Source organism: Rhamphochromis longiceps, linkage group LG12 (assembly GCF_057381845.1).
Source record: "Rhamphochromis longiceps isolate RC_006_pf linkage group LG12, R_longiceps_female_GT1.1, whole genome shotgun sequence".
NCBI classification, from domain to species: domain Eukaryota; kingdom Metazoa; phylum Chordata; class Actinopteri; order Cichliformes; family Cichlidae; genus Rhamphochromis; species Rhamphochromis longiceps.
The window spans coordinates 24,107,667-24,128,705 of NC_140568.1; the positions used below are offsets into that span (position 1 = coordinate 24,107,667).

The 21,039-nt window shown below is 39.8% G+C and overlaps 1 protein-coding gene across 1 annotated transcript; it reads left to right on the forward strand.

Annotated features, from left to right (window-relative positions):
- Window positions 1-16,521: 16,521 nt before the first annotated feature.
- LOC146657289 (arrestin domain-containing protein 3-like) lies at window positions 16,522-20,087 on the forward strand. Its single transcript, XM_085426939.1, has 6 exons — window positions 16,522-16,803; window positions 17,295-17,352; window positions 17,471-17,618; window positions 17,910-18,006; window positions 18,089-18,345; window positions 18,527-20,087. Exons 1-6 carry the CDS (start codon window positions 16,560-16,562, stop codon window positions 18,887-18,889), a joined length of 1,167 nt encoding a protein of 388 aa, XP_085283065.1. The 5' UTR covers window positions 16,522-16,559; the 3' UTR covers window positions 18,890-20,087.
- The last annotated feature ends 952 nt before the right edge of the window (window positions 20,088-21,039 follow it).

Consider the following 21,039-nt stretch of genomic DNA (forward strand, 5'->3'; position numbering starts at 1 on the left):
TAAGTGGTGAAGAGACACAATCCCAGCGAAGCCTTGGACTCATTTGGGAAATAACAAGAGACACATTCACTTACTCAGTGGCCACCTCAAGCAAGCCATTCACTCGCCGTGGCGTATTGTCCTCTGTCAATAGCGTCTTCGATCCCCTGGGCCTATTGGCACCCATTACAATCCAAGGAAGGGCCCTACTCAGAGAGCTTACTTCAGAATGTTCAGATTGGGACGTACCCCTTCCAGAGGACAAACGAAGCAGATGGGAAACATAGAGAAATTCCCTTCAGGATCTAAGAGAACTACATGTTCCCAGAACCTACACATCCACCTCACTAAGTCGAGCAAAGCGAAAGGAACTGTGTTTGTTCTCAGATGCATCTACTAAGGCCATAGGAGCTGTGGCCTACTTAAAGGCAGTTCAAACAGATGGGAAGGTCGAGGTTGGGTTCATAATGGGCAAAGCAAAACTAGCCCCCCTGTCAGAACCTACAATACCAAGACTTGAACTATGTGCAGCCGTCTTGGCAGCAGAAATGGCTGACCTCATCCAAGATGAGTTAGACTTAGACTTTGATGCAGTGCATTTCTATACGGACAGTAAAGTAGTGCTTGGCTACATCTGTAATGAGTCAAAAAGGTTTTACACATACGTTCACAACAGAGTACAGCGCATTCGCCAGTCATCAAAGCCAGAACAGTGGCATTATGTGCGCACAGAGGAAAATCCAGCAGACCATGCGTCTAGGTCACTGTCGGCATTCCAACTAAAAAAGTCCACCTGGTTCACCGGACCACCCTTCATCCACCGTCCTGCCGCAGAGACAACACAACTGAGTGGAAGGTTTGACCTGATTGAACCAGATAAAGACTCAGAAATTAGACCAGAAGTAAAAACTTACGTCACTCACCTCCAAGTACTCATCTGTAAGCGTTTTGAGCACTTTTCTACTTTTCAGTCTTTAGTCAGAGCCATAGCAAATCTTATCCACATTGCAAAGTCCTTCAATGGGACTAATCCAAACAAAAAATGCAAAGGCTGGCACAAATGTCATCTGCCTCAAACTCCAGAGGAGATTGCTCAAGCAAAAACTGTCATCTTCAAAGAGACACAGAAGGCATACTTTGAGAAGGAACTTTCTGCCCTTGATGCTGGCAAGCCAATCTCAAAACAGAGTCCCCTCAAGAAGCTCAGCCCAATGTTACAGGACAGTCTCATTTCTGTTGGAGGCCGACTCAAACACGCAGAAATTGAGAGTGTTGAAAAGAGCCCAGTAATTCTTCCAAAAAACAGTCACATCTCCCTTCTGCTCACTCGCCATTATCACGAGCTAACAAGGCACCAAGGTCATCATCTGACGGAAGGAGCAATCAGAGCTGCTGGGCTGTGGGTTTTAGGCGGCAAAAAACTAGTCAATTCAGTAATCCACAAATGTTTAACCTGCCGCAAACTACGTGGAAAACAAGAACAACAACTCATGGCGGACCTACCACCTGAACGCCTAAAAACTTGTCCTCCTTTCACCTACGTCGGCCTTGATGTCTTTGGACCGTGGTCCATAACAACCAGGCGTACCGGGGCGGAGTAGCTGAAAGTAAGCGGTGGGCCATCATGTTTACCTGCATGAGTTTGAGAGCTGTGCATATTGAGGTAATCGAATCTCTGGACACATCCAGCTGCATAAACGCCCTCCGCCGCTTCTTCGCCCTGAGAGGCCCCGCCAAACAGCTGCTATCTGACCGTGGCACCAATTTTATTAGCACTTCAAAGGAACTTGGAATGGATAAATCACTCCAACAGTGCCTAACTATCCAAGGCTGCAGTTGGGAGTTTAATCCACCACACGCATCCCACATGGGAGGCTCTTGGGAGCGCATGATCGGAGTCGCCCGCAGAATCCTGGACTCCATGCTACTACAAAATAAGGTTCAACTGACTCACGACGTGTTATGCACACTCATGGCTGAGGTTACAGCCATAATAAATGCAAGGCCGCTCGTCCCAGTATCCTCTGATCCAGAGAACCCCTTCGTCCTATCCCCTTCAATGCTCCTTACGCAGAAATCTTGCCTCCTATCCCCACCTGGAGACTTTTCGGATAAAGACCTCTACAACAAACAATGGAGACGGGTCCAAGCCCTTTCCAACCAGTTCTGGACACGCTGGAGGCGAGAGTATCTACCCACATTGCAGCAAAGGCAGAAATGGACCGGGTCGCGCAGAAACCTCCAAGTTGGTGACCTGGTTCTGCTCAAGGACAAGCAGGTTGCACGAAACAGCTGGCCCATGGCCAGGGTCACTGCCACATTCCCAAGCAAGGACGATCGAGTAAGGAAAATTGAGGTAAAGATATGTACTGAAGGGTGCATAAAGACATTTTTGCGACCAGTTACAGAAGTTATCCTCCTCATGCCAAAGGACTGAATGCATAATGTTCGTTTAGCATAGTGGCCTCGAGAGGCCAGGCGGGGAGTGTGTTGCCCTTAAGGCGTTTCTCTGAATAAATAGGTTCATAAATTTGAAATAAATAATTCTAAAAAGATTTGCCATTAAAAAATTAATGTGTTGTTAAAATGAATAATTCATGTTGTATATACGTTTTAGTTAAAAGGAAAATATCGCTAAAATGTATTTCCTGTTCTGGCGGGGCACTTCCGGTTCCGGTCAAGCACTTCCGGTTTTGGTCAAGCGCTCGGTTTTGCTGAGAAACAGGCTCCTCATGTTAAAGGCAGTATGGAGATGTAATCAAATGCCATCTACTCCGAATTATCAGGCCGGAACGCCGTAAGTTACTTTATATGACAGTTTGTACAGATAACTTTGGATATTAATGTGTATTTGCTAACATGAATGTTTTAGTGAGAGTAATGCACTTTATTGATGTAAACATGCTTCTGCCTGTTGAGATGGAGTTTATTTTCTGTCATTTCAGTTTTTCACCACATGTTCATGGAGACAATTAAACAAGCTGCAACTAAACTCCAGGGTCTTCATTTGTGGTTTAACTCGGTGTCACCAACATCCTCGTTGAAAACACTATAAAGACCATGCTGCTATTTTCTTTTTTCCACTTCTGTATAATAGGTGTTTAATACCTGGAACCTGAGGGGACATGATGTTATAAATATGAAACTTTAAACATGCCCCGACTAAAAGTTTCTTTTGTTTTTATTATGAGAGAGCACACTCCTGAGAGTCTGTCGCTACATGCAGCATCGGTTAGATAACAAAGCATGTGCGTCTCTGCTTGTTAAGTGGTGGAACAGAAACAAAAAAAACCATTTACTTTCTGCATTTTTTTTTGGGTGGGCTGAGCCCATTCCTTTACACAGATTCCTAAAAGCTTGATCTGGTTTGCTTAATCCATCATTAATACAAGCTTCAACAATGTACTCGGGGTGGTGCACAACTGATAGAAAGTAGGAATAGCCCAGTTGTCAAACACACCCTCCCAACTGTGCAGCTTACATATGCTATGTTGCTGAGGGCAGAAAGATTATTATTTAATAATCGTATATAAGTATATATGAGTCATAATTCTACCTAGTGATTCACAGCTCAACTTTATTCATGCAGTATACATTTTTTAATGAACTGAGTTTTAGCTGTAAATATTTCTCAGTTATTTCAGACTCCACTGCCTTTACTAAAAAGTTTTGATGGGAAGACATGCTGGGAAGATGGAAAATCCATGAAAACTCGTTGATGTCAACTACAGAACAATATATTTTTCAACAAGTGTCTTATCGAGTATTTCAATAGGGGCATTTAAATGATGTTGTGCAAAGTAAAATTATAGCACTGCAAATGGGGAAGGAGAGCAGAGAATAACATCGGGACTTTTGATATTAGCTAAAGGCCTGAAAGACGAAGTTCTGATGGTGAGGAGTTTGTGCTTTTAAAAAGACTTAAACCTTATTATCAGTTATGTTTAAAATGTGTAATCATATGTAATATGAGTGCATGAAAAAGCTGGACCACTGGAAATGATTGATAAATAATTAATTCTATAAATGAATGTTCTTGTTTTGTACAGTGGCCCTGTCTACTCAGTTTGTGAGGACCCGTGGTTATTGGGGTTCTCTCTCTCTTTTTCCATGCTTATAGACATACAAGCTCAAACAGTTCTCAGCTAATATGAGATTATAGCTTAAGTTCAAATAAATGTGTGCAGTTGCTGTCCATGGTGCTGATCAAAAGCTGAAATGGTGTTACTGACATTTCTTATTCTGTGTGTGTGTGTGTGTGTGTGTGTGTGTGTGCTCCTCCTACACACACACACAAACACACACAGACACACACTCACTCACACACACACACACAGAGTGTTTGCTTTGGTACTATGTTGTGTTAAGGTTCTAAAAAATTTTTGCCCCAGGGTATATCGCAACGCTGTTAGCAAAAGGGAGTGATAGAGTCCTTTATTTAACATACGTACCAGTTAATGTATGTTGATGTTTGTCTATGTAAGGGACTTGAATGAACAATTAGTGTAAAGTTTTTACCTCTTTCAGTATAAATACATTTACTTTTCCACCAGTAGATGGCAACAGGTGTATAGAAAACAAAGCAAAGTTTTTTTTTGTGTTTGTAGAGAAGGTTCAGCAATGTTTTAATTTAAAGTGTCTGAGTGTTTTTGAGAGAAATCTCATGGGATTTAATATATATGTGGTGTGGAATAAATGATGCATTCCATGCATGTAGTAATTGGCTGAAGGTTTGGAGGCTTTTACTAAGCTTTATGTATCTGGTCCTGTGAAAACATCAAAGTGCCTTATTAATTTTCAGTGTGTTTAGAAAGCACTTTTAAAATGACATAGAGTGATAAGTGTGTGGTTTAACTTTGACCCAGTGTTTTGTGTTTTTGGACATTTGTGATCTTATTAATGAATTGTTTCGGCTTTGAGCAATTGACTTGTTTGTAGATTCTATTAATTATCTTTGCTTTCTTTGTCTTATTACATTTTTTTTCATTTCCTGTTAATCCTCTACTATGTTATTTGAGATTTCCAGTAAAAAAAAAAAACAGGTTGACCAAAGTTCTTGTTCCCTTAGTCTTGTCTCTGTACTTCTTCCATTAGTATCTTCTGTCATGGTTTTGGGACATTTGAACCAGCATTTCAGAGTTTTCTTCTGTTTTTGTTGATTGTTATGTATTATTATTTAAGGTTCATTAGTTAGTCTTGAGTTTATTCTATGTTCTGAGTTCCTTGTATCCACTGTTTAGTTTCTTGTCTGTTAGAGTCCCCTTGTATCTTGGTGTCTCCTCTGTGCTGTCAGAATATGTCTGTCGTGTCATCTGTGTTTACGTCTCTTGCTTCCTCGTTCTCGGACCCCAGTCATGCCTTTCTGCTTCCCTCCTTGTTTGTCCTGTTTGTCATGTGTATTCATCTATGTCTCCCCAGCCCGTAATGTCACTCTTCTTACTTGTCCCTCTCTGTTTCTCTCTCCCCCTTTTCCTTTTTCTTCTGTGATTTCCATCTTTCCCTTTTTTTGTCTCCTTCCTTTGTTTTCCTAGTCAATCCTGTTCTCATGTGCTTTCCTCCTTCCTTCCTTGCCATGTGTCTAACAGTGTATTTTAGTTTGAGTCGTGGTGTTTCCAGTTTTATTTTGACAGTCTCTTCTCTTGTGTTCCCGTTTTGCTTCCCCTATGTCCTTGTTTCTATTCGTTCCAGCTGTGTTTCCATGTGTTTCCACTCCCCTCGTCACCCCTCTATGTATTTAGTGTGTGCGTTTTCTATTATTCATGTTGGGTTGCCTGTTTACCTTGTATCATGTTCCAGGTATTCGTGGCTCTCAGGTACAGGTTTTCATTTCTAGTTTTAGTTTACCCAGTTTAGGTGATTGCTTTGCCTTGGACGGCCTTTGCCCTTCGTTTTGTATTTTTTCACCAGCCTTATTAAATGGCTCACCTTCCGTTAAAATTAAATTTTGTTCCATGTGTCTGTTTTTACGCTCCATCCCTCTAACTCCACACAGTCTGCAGCGTCAGACTGTGACATCTCCAATGATAAGTCTGCCATATTATGTCTCCATTCTTGTTTACCTTCACTCTCCCCAGCCCATCTTGTGTTTCTCTCTCTGTGTCTGTCTCTTGGCTCTTTCTGCCATGTGTTCATTTTTCTCTTCCTGCATCAAGTCGGTGTCTAGAGTCTGGGTCTCGATTGTCCATTCTTCCTTTGTGTTTCCTGATCTTAGCGTTATTCTCATTTTGGGTTCCAGTGAGTTTGTGTTTGTAATTTTCCTTTTGTATTTATGTTTTGTTTATTTCCACCTCCTAGTCTCCAGCCACATAAAGGCTCACTTTCAGTTTACCTGCATGTCTGTGTTTAGGTTCTCACACTCAACTTCATGAAACTTGACACCATGTGTGTGAGTGATAGACATAATTTTAAAAAGCCTTTACAGAGAAATATTTTGGAGCACTCAAAGTTGTACCATGTGAATAAAATCTATTTGAAATTCGTGCTTTTATGCTTTGCACATCATCTGACTAACTTTGACATGTTTATGGGTATGCATTCTTTTTAATCTAAAACCTTCACTGTAACATAAAACAAAAGTTACTGGTGGGTTAGTTTACAACGGTTACTCTCTGTTTAGTGATGCAATAGCAACACTAAACAGAGAGTAACTTTTGCACAGAGTGGTTGGAAACTGCATGAAGCCACAAACACAGAAAGAGGTCAACTGTAAAAATAAAAATTACGTGTAAGACATCAGGTAGTACATCCGGTTGGCAAATGTTTATTTTCTCTGAGTTGTTTTGTCTGCATAGACTTTGTTTTTGATCCCAAGCAATGGTGAATTCCCTTAATCTGCAGAATTCATGGGTCCTCTTCTTGTAACTCCACATTCAGGCATTACCCAGATAGATACTCAGTTCAAAGTCCAAAGTGATAATGAAAGCCACCAAGATATCTGTAAGGGCCACTCATTTAGTTGGGAATTGAGAACTAATAGAAAAAAAAGTTCCCAGTGGTTCAGTTCCTTAACCTATTGATACCATTTAATGGTTCTTGCACTTCAGCTATAATCTGCTGCTTTCAGTTTGAGGAGGAAAAATAGCACAATGTAGAGTGTGGATATGGGCATTAATTTGCATGGCACAAAAGGACAAGATAAATGGAAAAGTGGAAAACTGAAACAATGACATTATGCTGCTAAAACAACTTTGATTCCTTGCAAAGACAGCATGCTAACACTTAGCTAACCAAGAACCCAGAGAGAAACCCGAGTAAACGGCGAGCCTTGCAGCCAGAACCTTAGCTTCAATAGGTAGTAAGCTGCAGGCTGCAACCTCCATTACAAATGACAAGATGGAGCGGCCTTTTCCAGACACCTGACCGCTTACTGACCGCTCCGCTCAGATTAGGCACCTTTTTAGTTGTTTACTTATTTATTGCTTTGTTTACTTCTTAAAATCTTCCAGTTTTATAGTCTACTACAGCAGCTCACTCAACATCGATAACAAGGTTGCAGATGTAATCTTGGACATTTGGACACACTGGCGTTCGTACAATCGCTGGAGAACAAGCTTAATGACCTAAGGGCAAGCGTCATCTTCCGACGAGACATGAGGGACTGCAACATTGTGTGCATCATTGAGACATGGCTGACCCCCACCGTCCCGTAAGTCCGTTGGATTCATTCTCTGTGAGCGAGAACAAGTCAAACAAACACCAAAAGGTGGAGGAGTGTGTCCCATGGTAAACAGAAAGTGGTGTGACGCCAGGAGCATTTCTACTCTCACCAGTGGCTTCTCGTCCCATCTGGAATACCTAAGCATTAAGTGTCGTCCTTTTTACCTGACCAGTGAGTTCACCTTGGTAATTGCCACGGTTGTCTACATCCCACCCCAAAGCTATGCTACAGGACATGCTCAACGACTTAGATTGGGGCATGTTCAGAGCATGCACAGCTGACATCAACAAGTTTACGGAAGTAGCAGTAAGCTTCGTTAGCATGCTAGCGGAGGAGATCATCCCCACTGCGAGAGTCGTGGCGTTCCCAAATCAGAAACAATGGGTGGACAGATCAATCTGCGCTGCAGTGAACGCCGGGACCGGCACTGCCGATATGAGTGCCTACAAAGTGCCTACTATCGGTGATAATGAAGTTGTTCGAGAGGATGTTGAAGCACATCATCTCCTCCTCCATCCCAAACACCACAGATCCACTCCAGTTAACCTACCGACCCAACAGATCCACAGGGGACGCCATCGCCCATGTCCTGCACACCACTCAGCCACGTGGACAGGAAACAGGGTAACTATATGAGGCTGCTGTTTGTTGATTGCAGTGTTCAACACAATAGTACCTGGTAGACTGTTCACAAAGCTGAGGGATCTAGGACTCAACAGCCATCTGTGTGCATGGGTGTTGGACTTCCTCACTGGCACAACTTAGGTGGTGAGGGTATAGGTGCATCTCCGACAACATCACCATCAACACGGGAGCGGCACAGGGGTCTGTATTCTCGCCACTCCTCTACTCCCTCTATACTTCAGATTGTGTGACCATCCATGGCTCCAATACCATTGTGAAGATTGCTGACGACACAATGGTGTTGGGCGCCATTTACAACAACGATGAGATGACCTACATGGAGGATGTGAGGAATCTGGGATCGTGGTGCCAGGATAACCACCTCCAGCTGAATGTCAGCAAGGCCAAGGTGCTGGTGGTGGACTTCAGAAGGAGTCAGCACAGAGACTACAAGACTATTATCATCAATGGAGCTCCGGTGGAGAAGGTTTGGTCCTTTAAGTATCTCGGTTTCCACATCTCCTCACATCTGGCATGTAAATAATGTAATCACTAGTATAGCAAATTGCTTTTTCCACAGAGTAATTAAGTCATTCACAGTATTACTTTTAAGAAAAGCAATGTGCAATATTTATAGTAATTTATAGTAATGACTTTTTTGAGTAATGACTGCAACACTGATCACAACAAAGAGGGGAAATAGCTCAACAAACATTTGACCAACAGCATGCAATTAATTTGCATAAATGTAATGTCGTTATTGCTGCTTAGCAATGGCGGTGACTATTGACTAATGACAACTGATAAGAGAATCTATAAGGAACTGAATCGATAAGTGATATTAGTAATGGAATTGGAATCTCTAAATTCTTATTAATTCCCATCCCTGGCCACTCATGTGTTCTCTCATGTATTCTCTCCCACCAGCTCACTGTTCTAAGCTGGGTCATCCATAAGATCTCTATTTTCATCTTCATAGTCTTTTTCTGAATTTCCTACACTGACATAGGTTATATTACAACCATAGCTGGACTGGCCATTGGGCATACCCATGGTGATTTTTCATTTTTATCGGCCGATGTTTTTTTTTCTTCTTTTTTTTCTTTTTTTCGTAACGGTATAAACACTGAAAGGTGGTGGATTGGCCAGATGCTGGGAGATGTGTAAAAATAACTAAATTGTTTGGTGGTGGCTATTGCGGAGCTTTCACAGCTTGAGTAACATTAGCAAGTGGTGAAGGCCAGCAGATGCAACATGCTGGCAGGTGGATGACGGAAAGGTGAGGCAGGAGGAGGAGAGACCCGAGGTGGCTGCCGGTGTCGGTCCGAGTGTCAGGGGAACTGAACTTCAGGTGATCTTATGACCTGCAGTCTATCTGGGTCGGACATAAACCAAGTTTATGTGGAGTTTATTTTCGTTGTGCTGACTTTTTACAGTCAGTTACAATAACTCGTACTGCGTACTAGCTAGCATGACAGAGTTTATATACAGCTGGGTGGGTGCTATGATGTTACTGATGTTGAAATTTATTTTATTAAGGTTTATTAAGGTTAATTAGTTTCCTACCGTCCCGTAAAAAACGGAATTGTCTCGTATTCAGAGAAAATATTCGTGTTGAGCTGAAAAGGAACGCGATTTGTCCCGTACTTCAGCTAGAATGAAAAAGACACAAAGCTGGATTTATTCTGTGTCTTTATGCTGCAGCTGCCTCTTCTCTCATTCTCTCCCCCTCTCTCCCCTGTTGTTATTTCAATCATGAAACTGATCAATGATCAGCTGATCGGCTTTTCTCTCTTGTTTGTTTATCGCCCACTTTGCGCCAGAAAGAAGAAAGCAGTGGAGGTTAAACAACAGCAGAACGTTTAAGCTTGATCAGCTGTTGTTAGAATTTATTTAATATTAATTTCTAGTATCAGCTGATGTTTGCTGGAGCCACAGCCGTAAAAAAGCTGCTGGTCATGATGTCGGTTTGGTTATCTGGTGAGAGGGAAACATGAAGATGAAACCAGGAGATGTCCTTACTGAATCATCAGAGCTGAACAGGTGATGGAGAAACAGGTTTACCTTTTAGGTGGCATTAATTGAGTTGAAGGGAAGTTATGAACTGTTGCTGAGAGACAAATAACACCAGGATCTTTTTCTATGTAGCTGACAGCTGGTAACTGTGCAGGGGCGGGTCTAGCAAAGTTTTGCCAGGGGGCCAGGTAGGGCATTAACAGGGAAAGGGGGCACAAAGAAATACTTTTCTTTCTTATGTCATTTAAAATGTCTCGCTTTTAATAAATAATTATCTGAATCTTACAACAAACGTTTGTTATGTAAAATGTATAGAAATCATTATTGTACATAGTAATTTTTTTCATTGTCCCATCATAATTTCTTCAGAAGTAAGTACTGTATATGATGCCAGTATTTTCCCACATTTTCTAGATACTGTACCAGTACTGTGTGTAAAATGCCATCAAAAAGTCAATTAAGTTTTATTCTTTCTCACCTGTCTTTCTGTCTCCTTTCACTTTTTAAAGGTTGCCATGTTGGAAAAAATATTTTGCCCTGCCATGCTGTTTATTGATGTGGTAAATGAATAGTTTATGAAAATATATCTAAATCTGTCATTTATTATTTTTTAATATTCAATAATGATCATGTCTCACCTCTAGTCTTCTCTATCTTAATTTCAGGTTTCCACCATGTGTTGTAGATAGTTCAGGAGGTTAACTCGACCAAGCAGTCTTTGGGTTTTGGCTAAGTACTGTTTAGAACACCAGAATAGGGAGGATGGTGTAGTTTATTAGACTGATACATATATACCAACAAGACAGTGCACATCACTGTGACAACAGCGTTTGTTTTCATTCAAAGGCTTTATGGTTTTTCCTATAATACCTGGTTGGCCAGTCTCTAGTCAAAATGCCCGGGCCGATTTTTTGTCCCAGTCCAGCCCTGATTACAATAATTTTACCTGCATTCAACTGCACATGCCTTGTTAGCTAACCTATGCTTGAGTTTACCAACACTTACGATGAATACAAATGAACCACACATTGCTAATGCAGGCAAGGTATTTTTAATTTTTTACATCTTTAAGCTCTTGTATGCTACATAAAACATCGGTCCAAACTTCATTTTACTTGCCTGGTATATAAAAGTATAGTTCATGTTTCCTTAGTGTTTAAAATGAGATCACATTTTCAGTGATGAACATTAAATTTAACAATCTAACAGCAGTACAAAGTCTGCAGAAGGTGTCAAAAACCACAACCTACACAGGTAACCCACAAATGCAACCTACTGTACTCTTTTTCTTTGTCTCCTCCTTCATAGTCACTAATGTTGTAATCACTATGTTGTAGAAGCCATGAAGCAGTGGTCCTTCTGTTTCTCCTCACCCAAAGGCACAGATATGAGGGCTGCTGCTACGTTGGTGGACCTGTGCAGATGTCCTCATACAATGACCTAGCACATATATGATCGTGGAGGAGCTGGACTACCTGCGGGCATCAACAAGCAAAGTGGCTAAAATCCAAACAAGAGAATTATCCATCTGGAGTGAAAAGGAGATAGAACAATGGTCTCTGCCATTACCTTTTTGTGGGGTTTCTTATTGTTGCCTCTCCAGTATTTATTTATTTTTTTAAATTTGCAATGGTTTCCTAACTGTACAGACTGGGGACCCTGAAGTTGAACTACCTTTGTGCTAATTTGTGTCTTATACTACAGTGTAGTATTAGATGAATTGATTTGATAAGGATTGGTAACCTCTTTGATCTCAGAGAAATAAAGCAGTTTTAATTCAAATATTGAATTAGAAGAACAATGGCATTAACAAGATTGTAATGTTTACAAAAAAACCCTAAACACGGCAGGGTGATTACAAGTAAACCACAGTTAAAAACCACACATCCACACACCAACTTGGCCTGGTCTGGCTTTTTATAGCAGACCTTAGAAATCCACTCTGAAAGTTTTCTGCTGACTACAGAAGCTATACTTAGGCTTCGTTCACACTGCAGGCGAAAGCGCATCAAATCCGATTTTTTTGACCCTATGCGACCCATATCCGATCATGGTATGACAGTGTGAACGGCACAAATCCGATATTTTCAAATCCGATCTGGGTCACTTTCGTATGTGGTACTGAATCCGATACATATCCGATGTTTTAGAAAGCGACTGCTGTTTGAACGGTGATGTCGCATTAAATCCGTCTTTTATGTCACAGACACAAGACAGATGCCAATTATCAGCTCCGGAGAAGCGCCCGAGAAGACATCGAAACTGACAGTGAAACTGTTGGGAAGACATCGTTGGAGAAACGTGAACATTTTATTTGTACTGTATAATCTGCAGATTCTGACAGAAATCTGCAACTATCCTTTGAAGCACCGCTCCTCTCTAAAACAGCAATAAGGATCATTATTAGGTTATTTACATTATTATGTAAATACATTATTATGTAAATAACAAAATAACTTAAAGCAAAAATTGGGAAACGTAAAGTCCGAAGTCTTTATATTAACGGCCATCTGTCAAACAATATAGGGCTTTGGGGTTGACGCCACGCCGCAATGCATTATGGGAGCGCAGCGCCATTTTCGGGGTCTACGAATCAAAACAAACACACTGTGTTGGAACGACGACTACAAGAAAGATGCTTAAAAGCAGCTCAAAAGAGAATGAACTGTATAGAGACTGATTGCGTCCAGAGGGGAAGCAGCGGTACTTGCAGAAAATAGCGTGCATTGGAAATGTGGACCCGTATGAAATACGGCCGTGGAGTAGAAACCCTGAAGACCAACCGCTATTGACGTAGCCTGACATATTTTCGTACCTTGTCTGTGGAGTCAGCACGTACAAGTCGTCATTCAAACAAAGGTAAGTCAGCTTGAGTACTGCGTGTGAAATGCGTTTGATTTCCCTGCAAACATTCAGATTAGTGCAGCATAAATTCATTCATGAGGGGAAATTACAGTGAGAACATGTGGAGGCTGTTAGGTGGATAACATAGTGAGTTCAGTGCATTGATGTGACATTGTCCTGAAGGATTGTTATTCTTTATAGTTAAAGAAATTGCACTAATTTATTCATATTTATTATAAATAATCCTAATTATACATCTTGCTTCCATGTTTGTATCCCGTGTTACTAAAAATACATTTTATTTTAGTTTTATACATTGATTAATGACCTGCAGAATCTCCTTATCATATTAAGTGATCCATAATTGTCACTTTATGCTTTCTCCATCTCTAAAGTGATGACATCCTTGCATTACATACTTTAGGTTCATTTTCTGCAGGCAGGTTTCTGAGAGAGAACAGGCAGATTTAGAATATAACATGCAGCGTTCTATAGATGGATACATAAAAAAATTACATGTATGTGCTAACTTTCTAAACACTTTGTTACATTTATGATAAAGTAGATAAAACACATTTATGTCGGCCTTGGCTCATTAGTTCTTGTCTTTAAATGAACTTTGTCTGTGTGTGTTTCAGGTACTGCACTCTCAAAGACTGAATGAACCAGCATTGCAGCCATGGGTCACTGTGAGCATCACAGGGAAGGGTGAAGCAGCCCACAGCACCTGTAAGGCCGGAGTCGCAGAGACCTGCAGCCATGTCGCTGCTCTTCTGTTTAATGTAGAAGCAACAGTGTTGATCCGTGGCACAAGGACTGTTACAGATGAACCTGCATACTGGGTTTTGCTGGGTAATATGACCAAGATACAGCCAGAGGTTGGCCATAAGATAGACTTCTCCTCTTCAGCTGCCCAAAAAAAAGGCTCTCGATCAAAACATAAACAGACCATCCGTATTGACAGGTAAAAGGAGTCGTCCTCAAAACAGAAAAATCCCACCTGCTACTGTGGAGGAGTTGTCACTGCTATTGGATACTTTGCTGGAACACAGTAAAGCTGTGGGTTGTGGGAATGACCCATAATGTTTTATCTAGGGGTCTAGATTTGTGCCTGTAGTGCACTGCCGTGTAAATAATTTGCATTTACTGAATATATACTGACTGAGTACCACTGTTCAAAAGTTGAATAAAGAAACAAACTAATTTTTGCCTCTTTTTTTTTTTTATTAAAACCACCTTATAGAACATCACATCAGTTACAATGTAGAATCCATGTCATTTATAGTTTACAAATGACAAAATGTTTACACAAAATCATGAGTGTTTACATGATATCACCCACTACTAACATTACTTTATTTACTGTATCTTTTGAAAAAATACAGCAATTTTAACAGCAGAATACTTAAGAATATTTAACAGGAGCAGGTTTCATTTTTCCCTGTTTTTATTATCACACTGTTCACCAAAACGCAGCAAACCTTCACCATCTTATCCAGGAGGGTCACCTCTTCACCCTCACATGGAAGAAGTAATCTGATTGGCATGGTGGTGTGTTTGAAGCAGGTCCCTTGTGTAGGGCTGGAACCCAGTCACTATGTTTCATCCATTTCATAGGCTGGTTTGCTGCAATAATGCCAAATAATTAGCAACTCTATAAATAGAAGGTAGTTCTGCAAAATCACTCAGTAGGATGTTTGTTCTAATTTGCTATGACCTCAGAGCGCATAGAAAATAAAACTAATAGGCTATAAAGATTGATATGAACATATTTAGAGCTTACTGGAAGGAAAATGTCTAGAGCACCAACAGATTTGGAGATGGAAGAGTAAGCTAGACGCCTTCGTTTGGTAACATCCAATACACAAGCTGCCTCATGTTGCTTCCAGGTTGGGAAAGAATGGAAAGATAAACCATTTTCAACCTTATTCTCTTGCCGGTCGTGTGATCAAACATTGCAGACGACCACACAGCAAATATGAACCATGGCTGTTGTGTGTGACTTCGCTCCCTTTTCACTTGCGCTAGACCCCCAAAATGGCGGATCGGGCCAAAATCCTTTCCACACCCACCCCCGTGATATCACGCTCCAAAGTTTGCTCTGGGTCTGAACAGAGCGCGTTGTGTGTGAAGTCTTCTTTTGCGCATGCGGGCCGCTTTGAGCGTTCACACTAGAGCGCGTTTGCTGTCGCATTTTATTTGTAGTGTGAACACGCAGACAAAAAAATCGGATTTGATCAAAAAAATCGGAATTGAGCATTAAGACCTGCAGTGTGCACGTAGCCTTAGAGCCCAGAAACATATCTAAGCTTTAACCTACAAGCTGACAACAAAACTTTTATTTCAAAGAGCTGTTTTGTGATCAGGCAACTGTGGGTGAGAGAACTGAATTTGGTGGAAGTACAGTTTTTGACAGCAAAGTTGTTTTTTTTAAAAAAAATAATAAAAAACGTTTTTACTTTAACTTAACGGGGTGTGACTGATAGGACATCACTGACTTGTGAACTGGTTTTAGTGGTACTACACTTCATGAAAGCCTTTGTTGAGCCACTTGAAAAAAAAAAAAGAAAACACTAACACAGGAAACAAAACAAGAACAGTTTCTGAAATCTCATCGCATGAGCAGTCTACAAGTTTCCCACCACACAGAGGTACAAAAAGAGTTAGGAGTTTCCGACCACACACTTGGTCATAGTTTCAAAATGAGGTATGACTTCAACAGCCAACCCACACACAAGCACGCCTCATCCTACAAATGTAAAAATTAAAAAAGAAGAAGAAGAGGAGGAAAGAAAATAGATGAATAAATGAAACCACACACAAATACATAAACTGCTGATTTTATGGGTGTAACAAAAGTGCAACATTTCCTCCCATTTGCGTATTTTCTGACTTATAAGCAACAGAGCCTGATATAAACTCTTGTCAGCTCTATAATGTTCTCATCAACTTTGTTGAATAAGCAGTCCAACAACAGAAACAACCAATTTGCCTATGGAAGGATGATAAAATTATAAGGTTTTACTGACTATTAAACATACTCTTTGATTATTTTCCAACTGCTTTAACTGCAACAGTATTAATGTATAAAAATATAATATATATTTTATTGTATAAATATTATATAATTATATTATAATTTTGGCAGAAACCCCACTAACTGGTTCAGTCTTTAAATGTTACAGATAAACAATTTAAATGAGAATTATATGAATTACAAAATTGTGAGTTATTGTGATATTCATCAGCATTCAATCACCTTAACTGTGGTTATTCATTATGCCGATCATCATATATAAATGTAATAAATGTCCCAAACCTTTTAGTGTCGGCTACAGTCCAAAATTACGGTGTCACTCACAGGGAGGAGCCTCCAATCACACCATTCAGATCCGTTTATCAGTGACGGGAAACGCAAATCATTTCACTCAGATCTAAAATGTCTCCGATAAAGGACTTTAATGTGATTTACACAGCGACCAACGGCGATGATACTGTCTCTCCGGGAGATATTATTGTAGGCGCAGTGATTTTTAGACTGACAAAAGACGTCAAAGTCAAGAGCGTTTCTCTGAAAATCAAAGGAGACGCTTTCGCGCAGTGGTCAGACGGCGACACAAAATACTTTGCGCAGAGGAGATATTTCAAAGTGAAGAGCTATGTAGTTGAAAAAAATCCTAAAGGTAAGTGGTTTAAGTATTTTAAACTCAGAGTTATTTTGAAATTAAATGTGTCGGATGGGAATTTTGAAGCTTTGGAGTGAAGCAGCGGATAACGTGTAATGGTAACAATGATAAACGCAATGTGGGAATTATAAGATTTTTTTTTTTTAAAGAAATCTTACTTTAAAAAAAAGAGTTGTTTGTGAAGTTGATAGTTTTTGAAAAAGTGTGCAATTTTTTTAAAATTTAAGTTAATAGTCTTTTGTAGTTATTGACAGATTAAAAAAAACAAACAAAAACTATTATCTATATCTATTAAAGCAATGACATAAGTCATGATGTGATCATGATCACAAAAGTGATGGACAATAGAAAGAAGTAACCGATTCAACGGTGTACCAGACATGAAGTAAACAGCACATTTTGATGGTCTGAATTAAATGAAAAGTAGTAAATCGTAAATATATCACTCTTGCTCTGTGTAGGAAAAGTTAAGCAACCTTGTCTTGCAGGCACTGTACTTCCCCAGGGGGTCAACAGTTTATTCTTCGCATTTAAACTTCCAGACTGGTAAGTGGAGATGTCTAGCCTCAAAGATTAATACTGTGTTATAACAGTTTCCTTTTGCATAGTTATGACATTATTTTAATACAATCTCCACTGTTTTTATTTTATTTTTTTGTTACAGTGACATGCCTTCATCCTTCCAGGGGAAAAACGGAAGAATTTCCTACATCATGGAAGCAAAGATAGCTAGGAGCTGGCATTGGTCCTCTGATGCACAAAAAGAGATCAAGTTTATGTCCAGGTCCAGTCCACACACTGTCCAAATGATGGTAAACACTGCTTTGATATATGTTATAAATATTTAGAGCGTGTGTTGTAAATGCTAAATGAAAAATATATAAGACAAAATCTTATATGATTTAAAAACCTGAATGTCCTGTTACAGTTTCATATGTTTCATTAGGAGTCGCCAGTTGTAACACAGGGAGTTCTGTGTTTATGATGTTTACCAGAATTTGGTCTTAAGTTTACAAAAAAAAGGAAGTAGATTATTCTGCAATTTGGTCATTTGAGGAATTAAGTTGCCCTGGGGAAATCTTTATCTGCATGTTCTATTACAGGATCCACAATCTGGTTCAGTGAGTAAAAACATGGGTGGTCGCTCCAGGGGACAGGTCCAGATGTCTGCCACTATTAATAGAGGTGTTTGTTCTCCAGGTAAAATATCTGCAACATGAAAAGACAAATGCTGATAGATTTTTAAAAAATGCAGTTTATTTCTATGATTTGTTTTTGACAGGAGAAACTTTATCTGTTGTTGCCAAAATATGCAACTCCTCTTCCAAGGAAATGAGACCCAAATTCAAACTTCAACAGAAAATAGTGTACAGCTGCAAGAAACATACTAATCCCACCTTCAAGACTCTGTGCAAAATGGTCGGGGACACTATCAGTCCAAACTCAGAGCAAACTGTGTCCTGCAAAATTAAGATTCCTGGTGACATTGCCCCCACTCTCCATAACTGTGATATTATTTCAGTTGAATATTATGTCAAGGTATGAAACAATTTCATAGTGATATCATGATATCTTAGCAATGAAACTCCTTCATTTGTAAACGATCATGGGTAAATAAGTAACAGGAAATATGTGTCTTAACTCAGTATCTTTATAACTATATAACGGATAACAATCTTTATTTAAACATTTCTTTTTTCCATTTCTGACTGTTTCCCAGGTGTATCTGGACATTAGTTTTGCCTTTGACCCAGAAGTGACGTTTCCACTGGTCATCCTTCCTTCCAGACTTGCTTCCATATGGCCCGATGAGGCTTTAGGACAATCTGTGGGGGAGGGTGGGGCAGCCAAGGCCACCAGTTACAATGTACATGCTGTACCTACAGCCTCGGGTGCTTGCCAATACCCCATCCCCGATCCCCCTCAGGATGATGACATAAAAGGAGGCAATTATAACCAGTTGCCTCAAGGTGCTACTTCACTGGGGCTCTCAGCTCCAGCTTTCACAGTGGATTCAATGCAGCAACCAGCTATTCTGCAGGGAGAACCATCTCCATTATCTACTTCCATTTACCAGCATTAGAATGAGTGATTGTGCAAGTTGAACTGGATTAAGTGAATAGGCTAAAGATTAACAATAAGGGCCAGGTACCTGTTAAACAGGGTAGTGAAAGTTCTGAAAATTAGAAGTGAGATACAAAAGCATGTGTGTGGCTTAGGTGGGTGTTGAAACAAGAGCACAAAACAATTCTTTGGTTTCATTTTATAATACCAGGCTTATTTTTCTACGAAGATTTGAACTTTGAGGGGGTTTAAACAGGAGAAAAAAGGTGTGAAGATGTTCATGCCTGTCTGAGAAAAGTGTATAAAGCGTGTAGTGAGGGATTTTACAGCCTTAAAACATCTATAAAAATAAAGTTTGCTACTTTTCGGATTTCACTTATTATTTAGTTATTTTTAGAATGTAACTCCCATGATAAACAAGGGAACACTGTATAGCTAAGTTGCAGTCGTCAATCACCTCTAATAAAGCATATGTATGTATATGTATTTTTATCTCATTCATTATAATTTTATTATTATATTTTCTTCTTTCACAAATTTATCCCAAGGGTTTTATACTTTTCTTTCTTTCTTCTTAAATAACTTTTTTAGTCATCATTGTAATCTTTGCTTATTTTTTTAATCATGTTATTTATCTACTTTTTATTTTGAAACTCGATTTTTGTAAACCTGATTTTATCTTAAAATGTTCAATTCTATACAGAGACAAGTGAAGTAGTATCAGAACAGCAGGAGGTGATTATACATTTTGAAAGAATAATTAAGCCTAGACTAGATATAGTCGGCAAGTGGCAAAAGGCCACTTGACAGCAACTTGGGTAGTCTCAGAATCTTGTCTCTGTATTTCACAGATGATGTGGTTCTGTTTATCAAGTGGTGGCCCCCAGCTCGCAAGGTGGTTCGCAGCCATTCCAGTGTGAGAATTAGCACTTCCGAGTCTGAGGCCATGATCCTTAGCTGAAGGTAGAGGGGAGAGGGAAGAGGGAGGGGAGAGATCAAAGAGAAGAGAAAAAGAAAAAGAAAGAAAAAGCAGAGCGTAAAAGCGAGGCTCTAGATTTACTGGCCGATTTATATCTCCACTCTCACCTATGGTCATGACCTTTATGTTTCTTAGTGCGGTCAGACATACAAAGACATGGTGGTATGATTTCAGAACCAGCCAAATACATATACCTATACCATCTGTTATTTTGAAATAAATAAATCAATAAAAGTTCAACCACACTACCTGCTGCAGCTGCTTTTTGATGATGTGTTGCTCTCTCTTCCTCTTGGTTAAGATCATTATGTAAAGCCAAACCATTACTGACAGATTTTGGGCAGTGAAAAAATATTCTGTACTAGGTCCCAAGAGACAGCCTGAAGTTTTAAACAAACAAAAACATAAATAATGCTTAATCCATCGGAATCATGAAAATGAATCCTAAACGTTGCTGAAATACTGTTAACTCTACTTCTTAACAGCAAACTGTTGAAGACATACAGGGAGTGCAGAATTATTAGGCAAGTTGTATTTTTGAGGAATGATTTTATTATTGAACAACAACCATGTTCTCAATGAACCCAAAAAACTCATTAATATCAAAGCTGAATGTTTTTGGAAGTAGTTTTTAGTTTTAGCTATTTTAGGGGGATATCTGTGTGTGCAGGTGACTATTACTGTGCATAATTATTAGGCAACTTAACAAAAAACAAATATATACCCATTTCAATTATTTATTTTTACCAGTGAAACCAATATAACATCTCCACATTCACAAATATACATTTCTGACATTCAAAAACAAAACAAAAACAAATCAGCGACCAATATAGCCACCTTTCTTTGCAAGGACACTCAAAAGCCTGCCATCCATGGATTCTGTCAGTGTTTTGATCTGTTCACCATCAACATTGCGTGCAGCAGCAACCACAGCCTCCCAGACACTGTTCAGAGAGGTGTACTGTTTTCCCTCCTTGTAAATCTCACATTTGATGATGGACCACAGGTTCTCAATGGGGTTCAGATCAGGTGAACAAGGAGGCCATGTCATTAGTTTTTCTTCTTTTATACCCTTTCTTGCCAGCCACGCTGTGGAGTACTTGGACGCGTGTGATGGAGCATTGTCCTGCATGAAAATCATGTTTTTCTTGAAGGATGCAGACTTCTTCCTGTACCACTGCTTGAAG

Excerpts from the sequence above, each read along its gene's own strand:
- LOC146657289 (XM_085426939.1), top strand. The coding sequence starts at position 16,560 with ATGTCTCCGATAAAGGACTTTAATGTGATTTACACAGCGACCAACGGC. Across the intron at positions 16,804-17,294 it reads AGTTGAAAAAAATCCTAAAG|GCACTGTACTTCCCCAGGGG; the intron begins GTAAGTGGTTTA and ends CTTGTCTTGCAG. Across the intron at positions 18,346-18,526 it reads CAGTTGAATATTATGTCAAG|GTGTATCTGGACATTAGTTT; the intron begins GTATGAAACAAT and ends ACTGTTTCCCAG.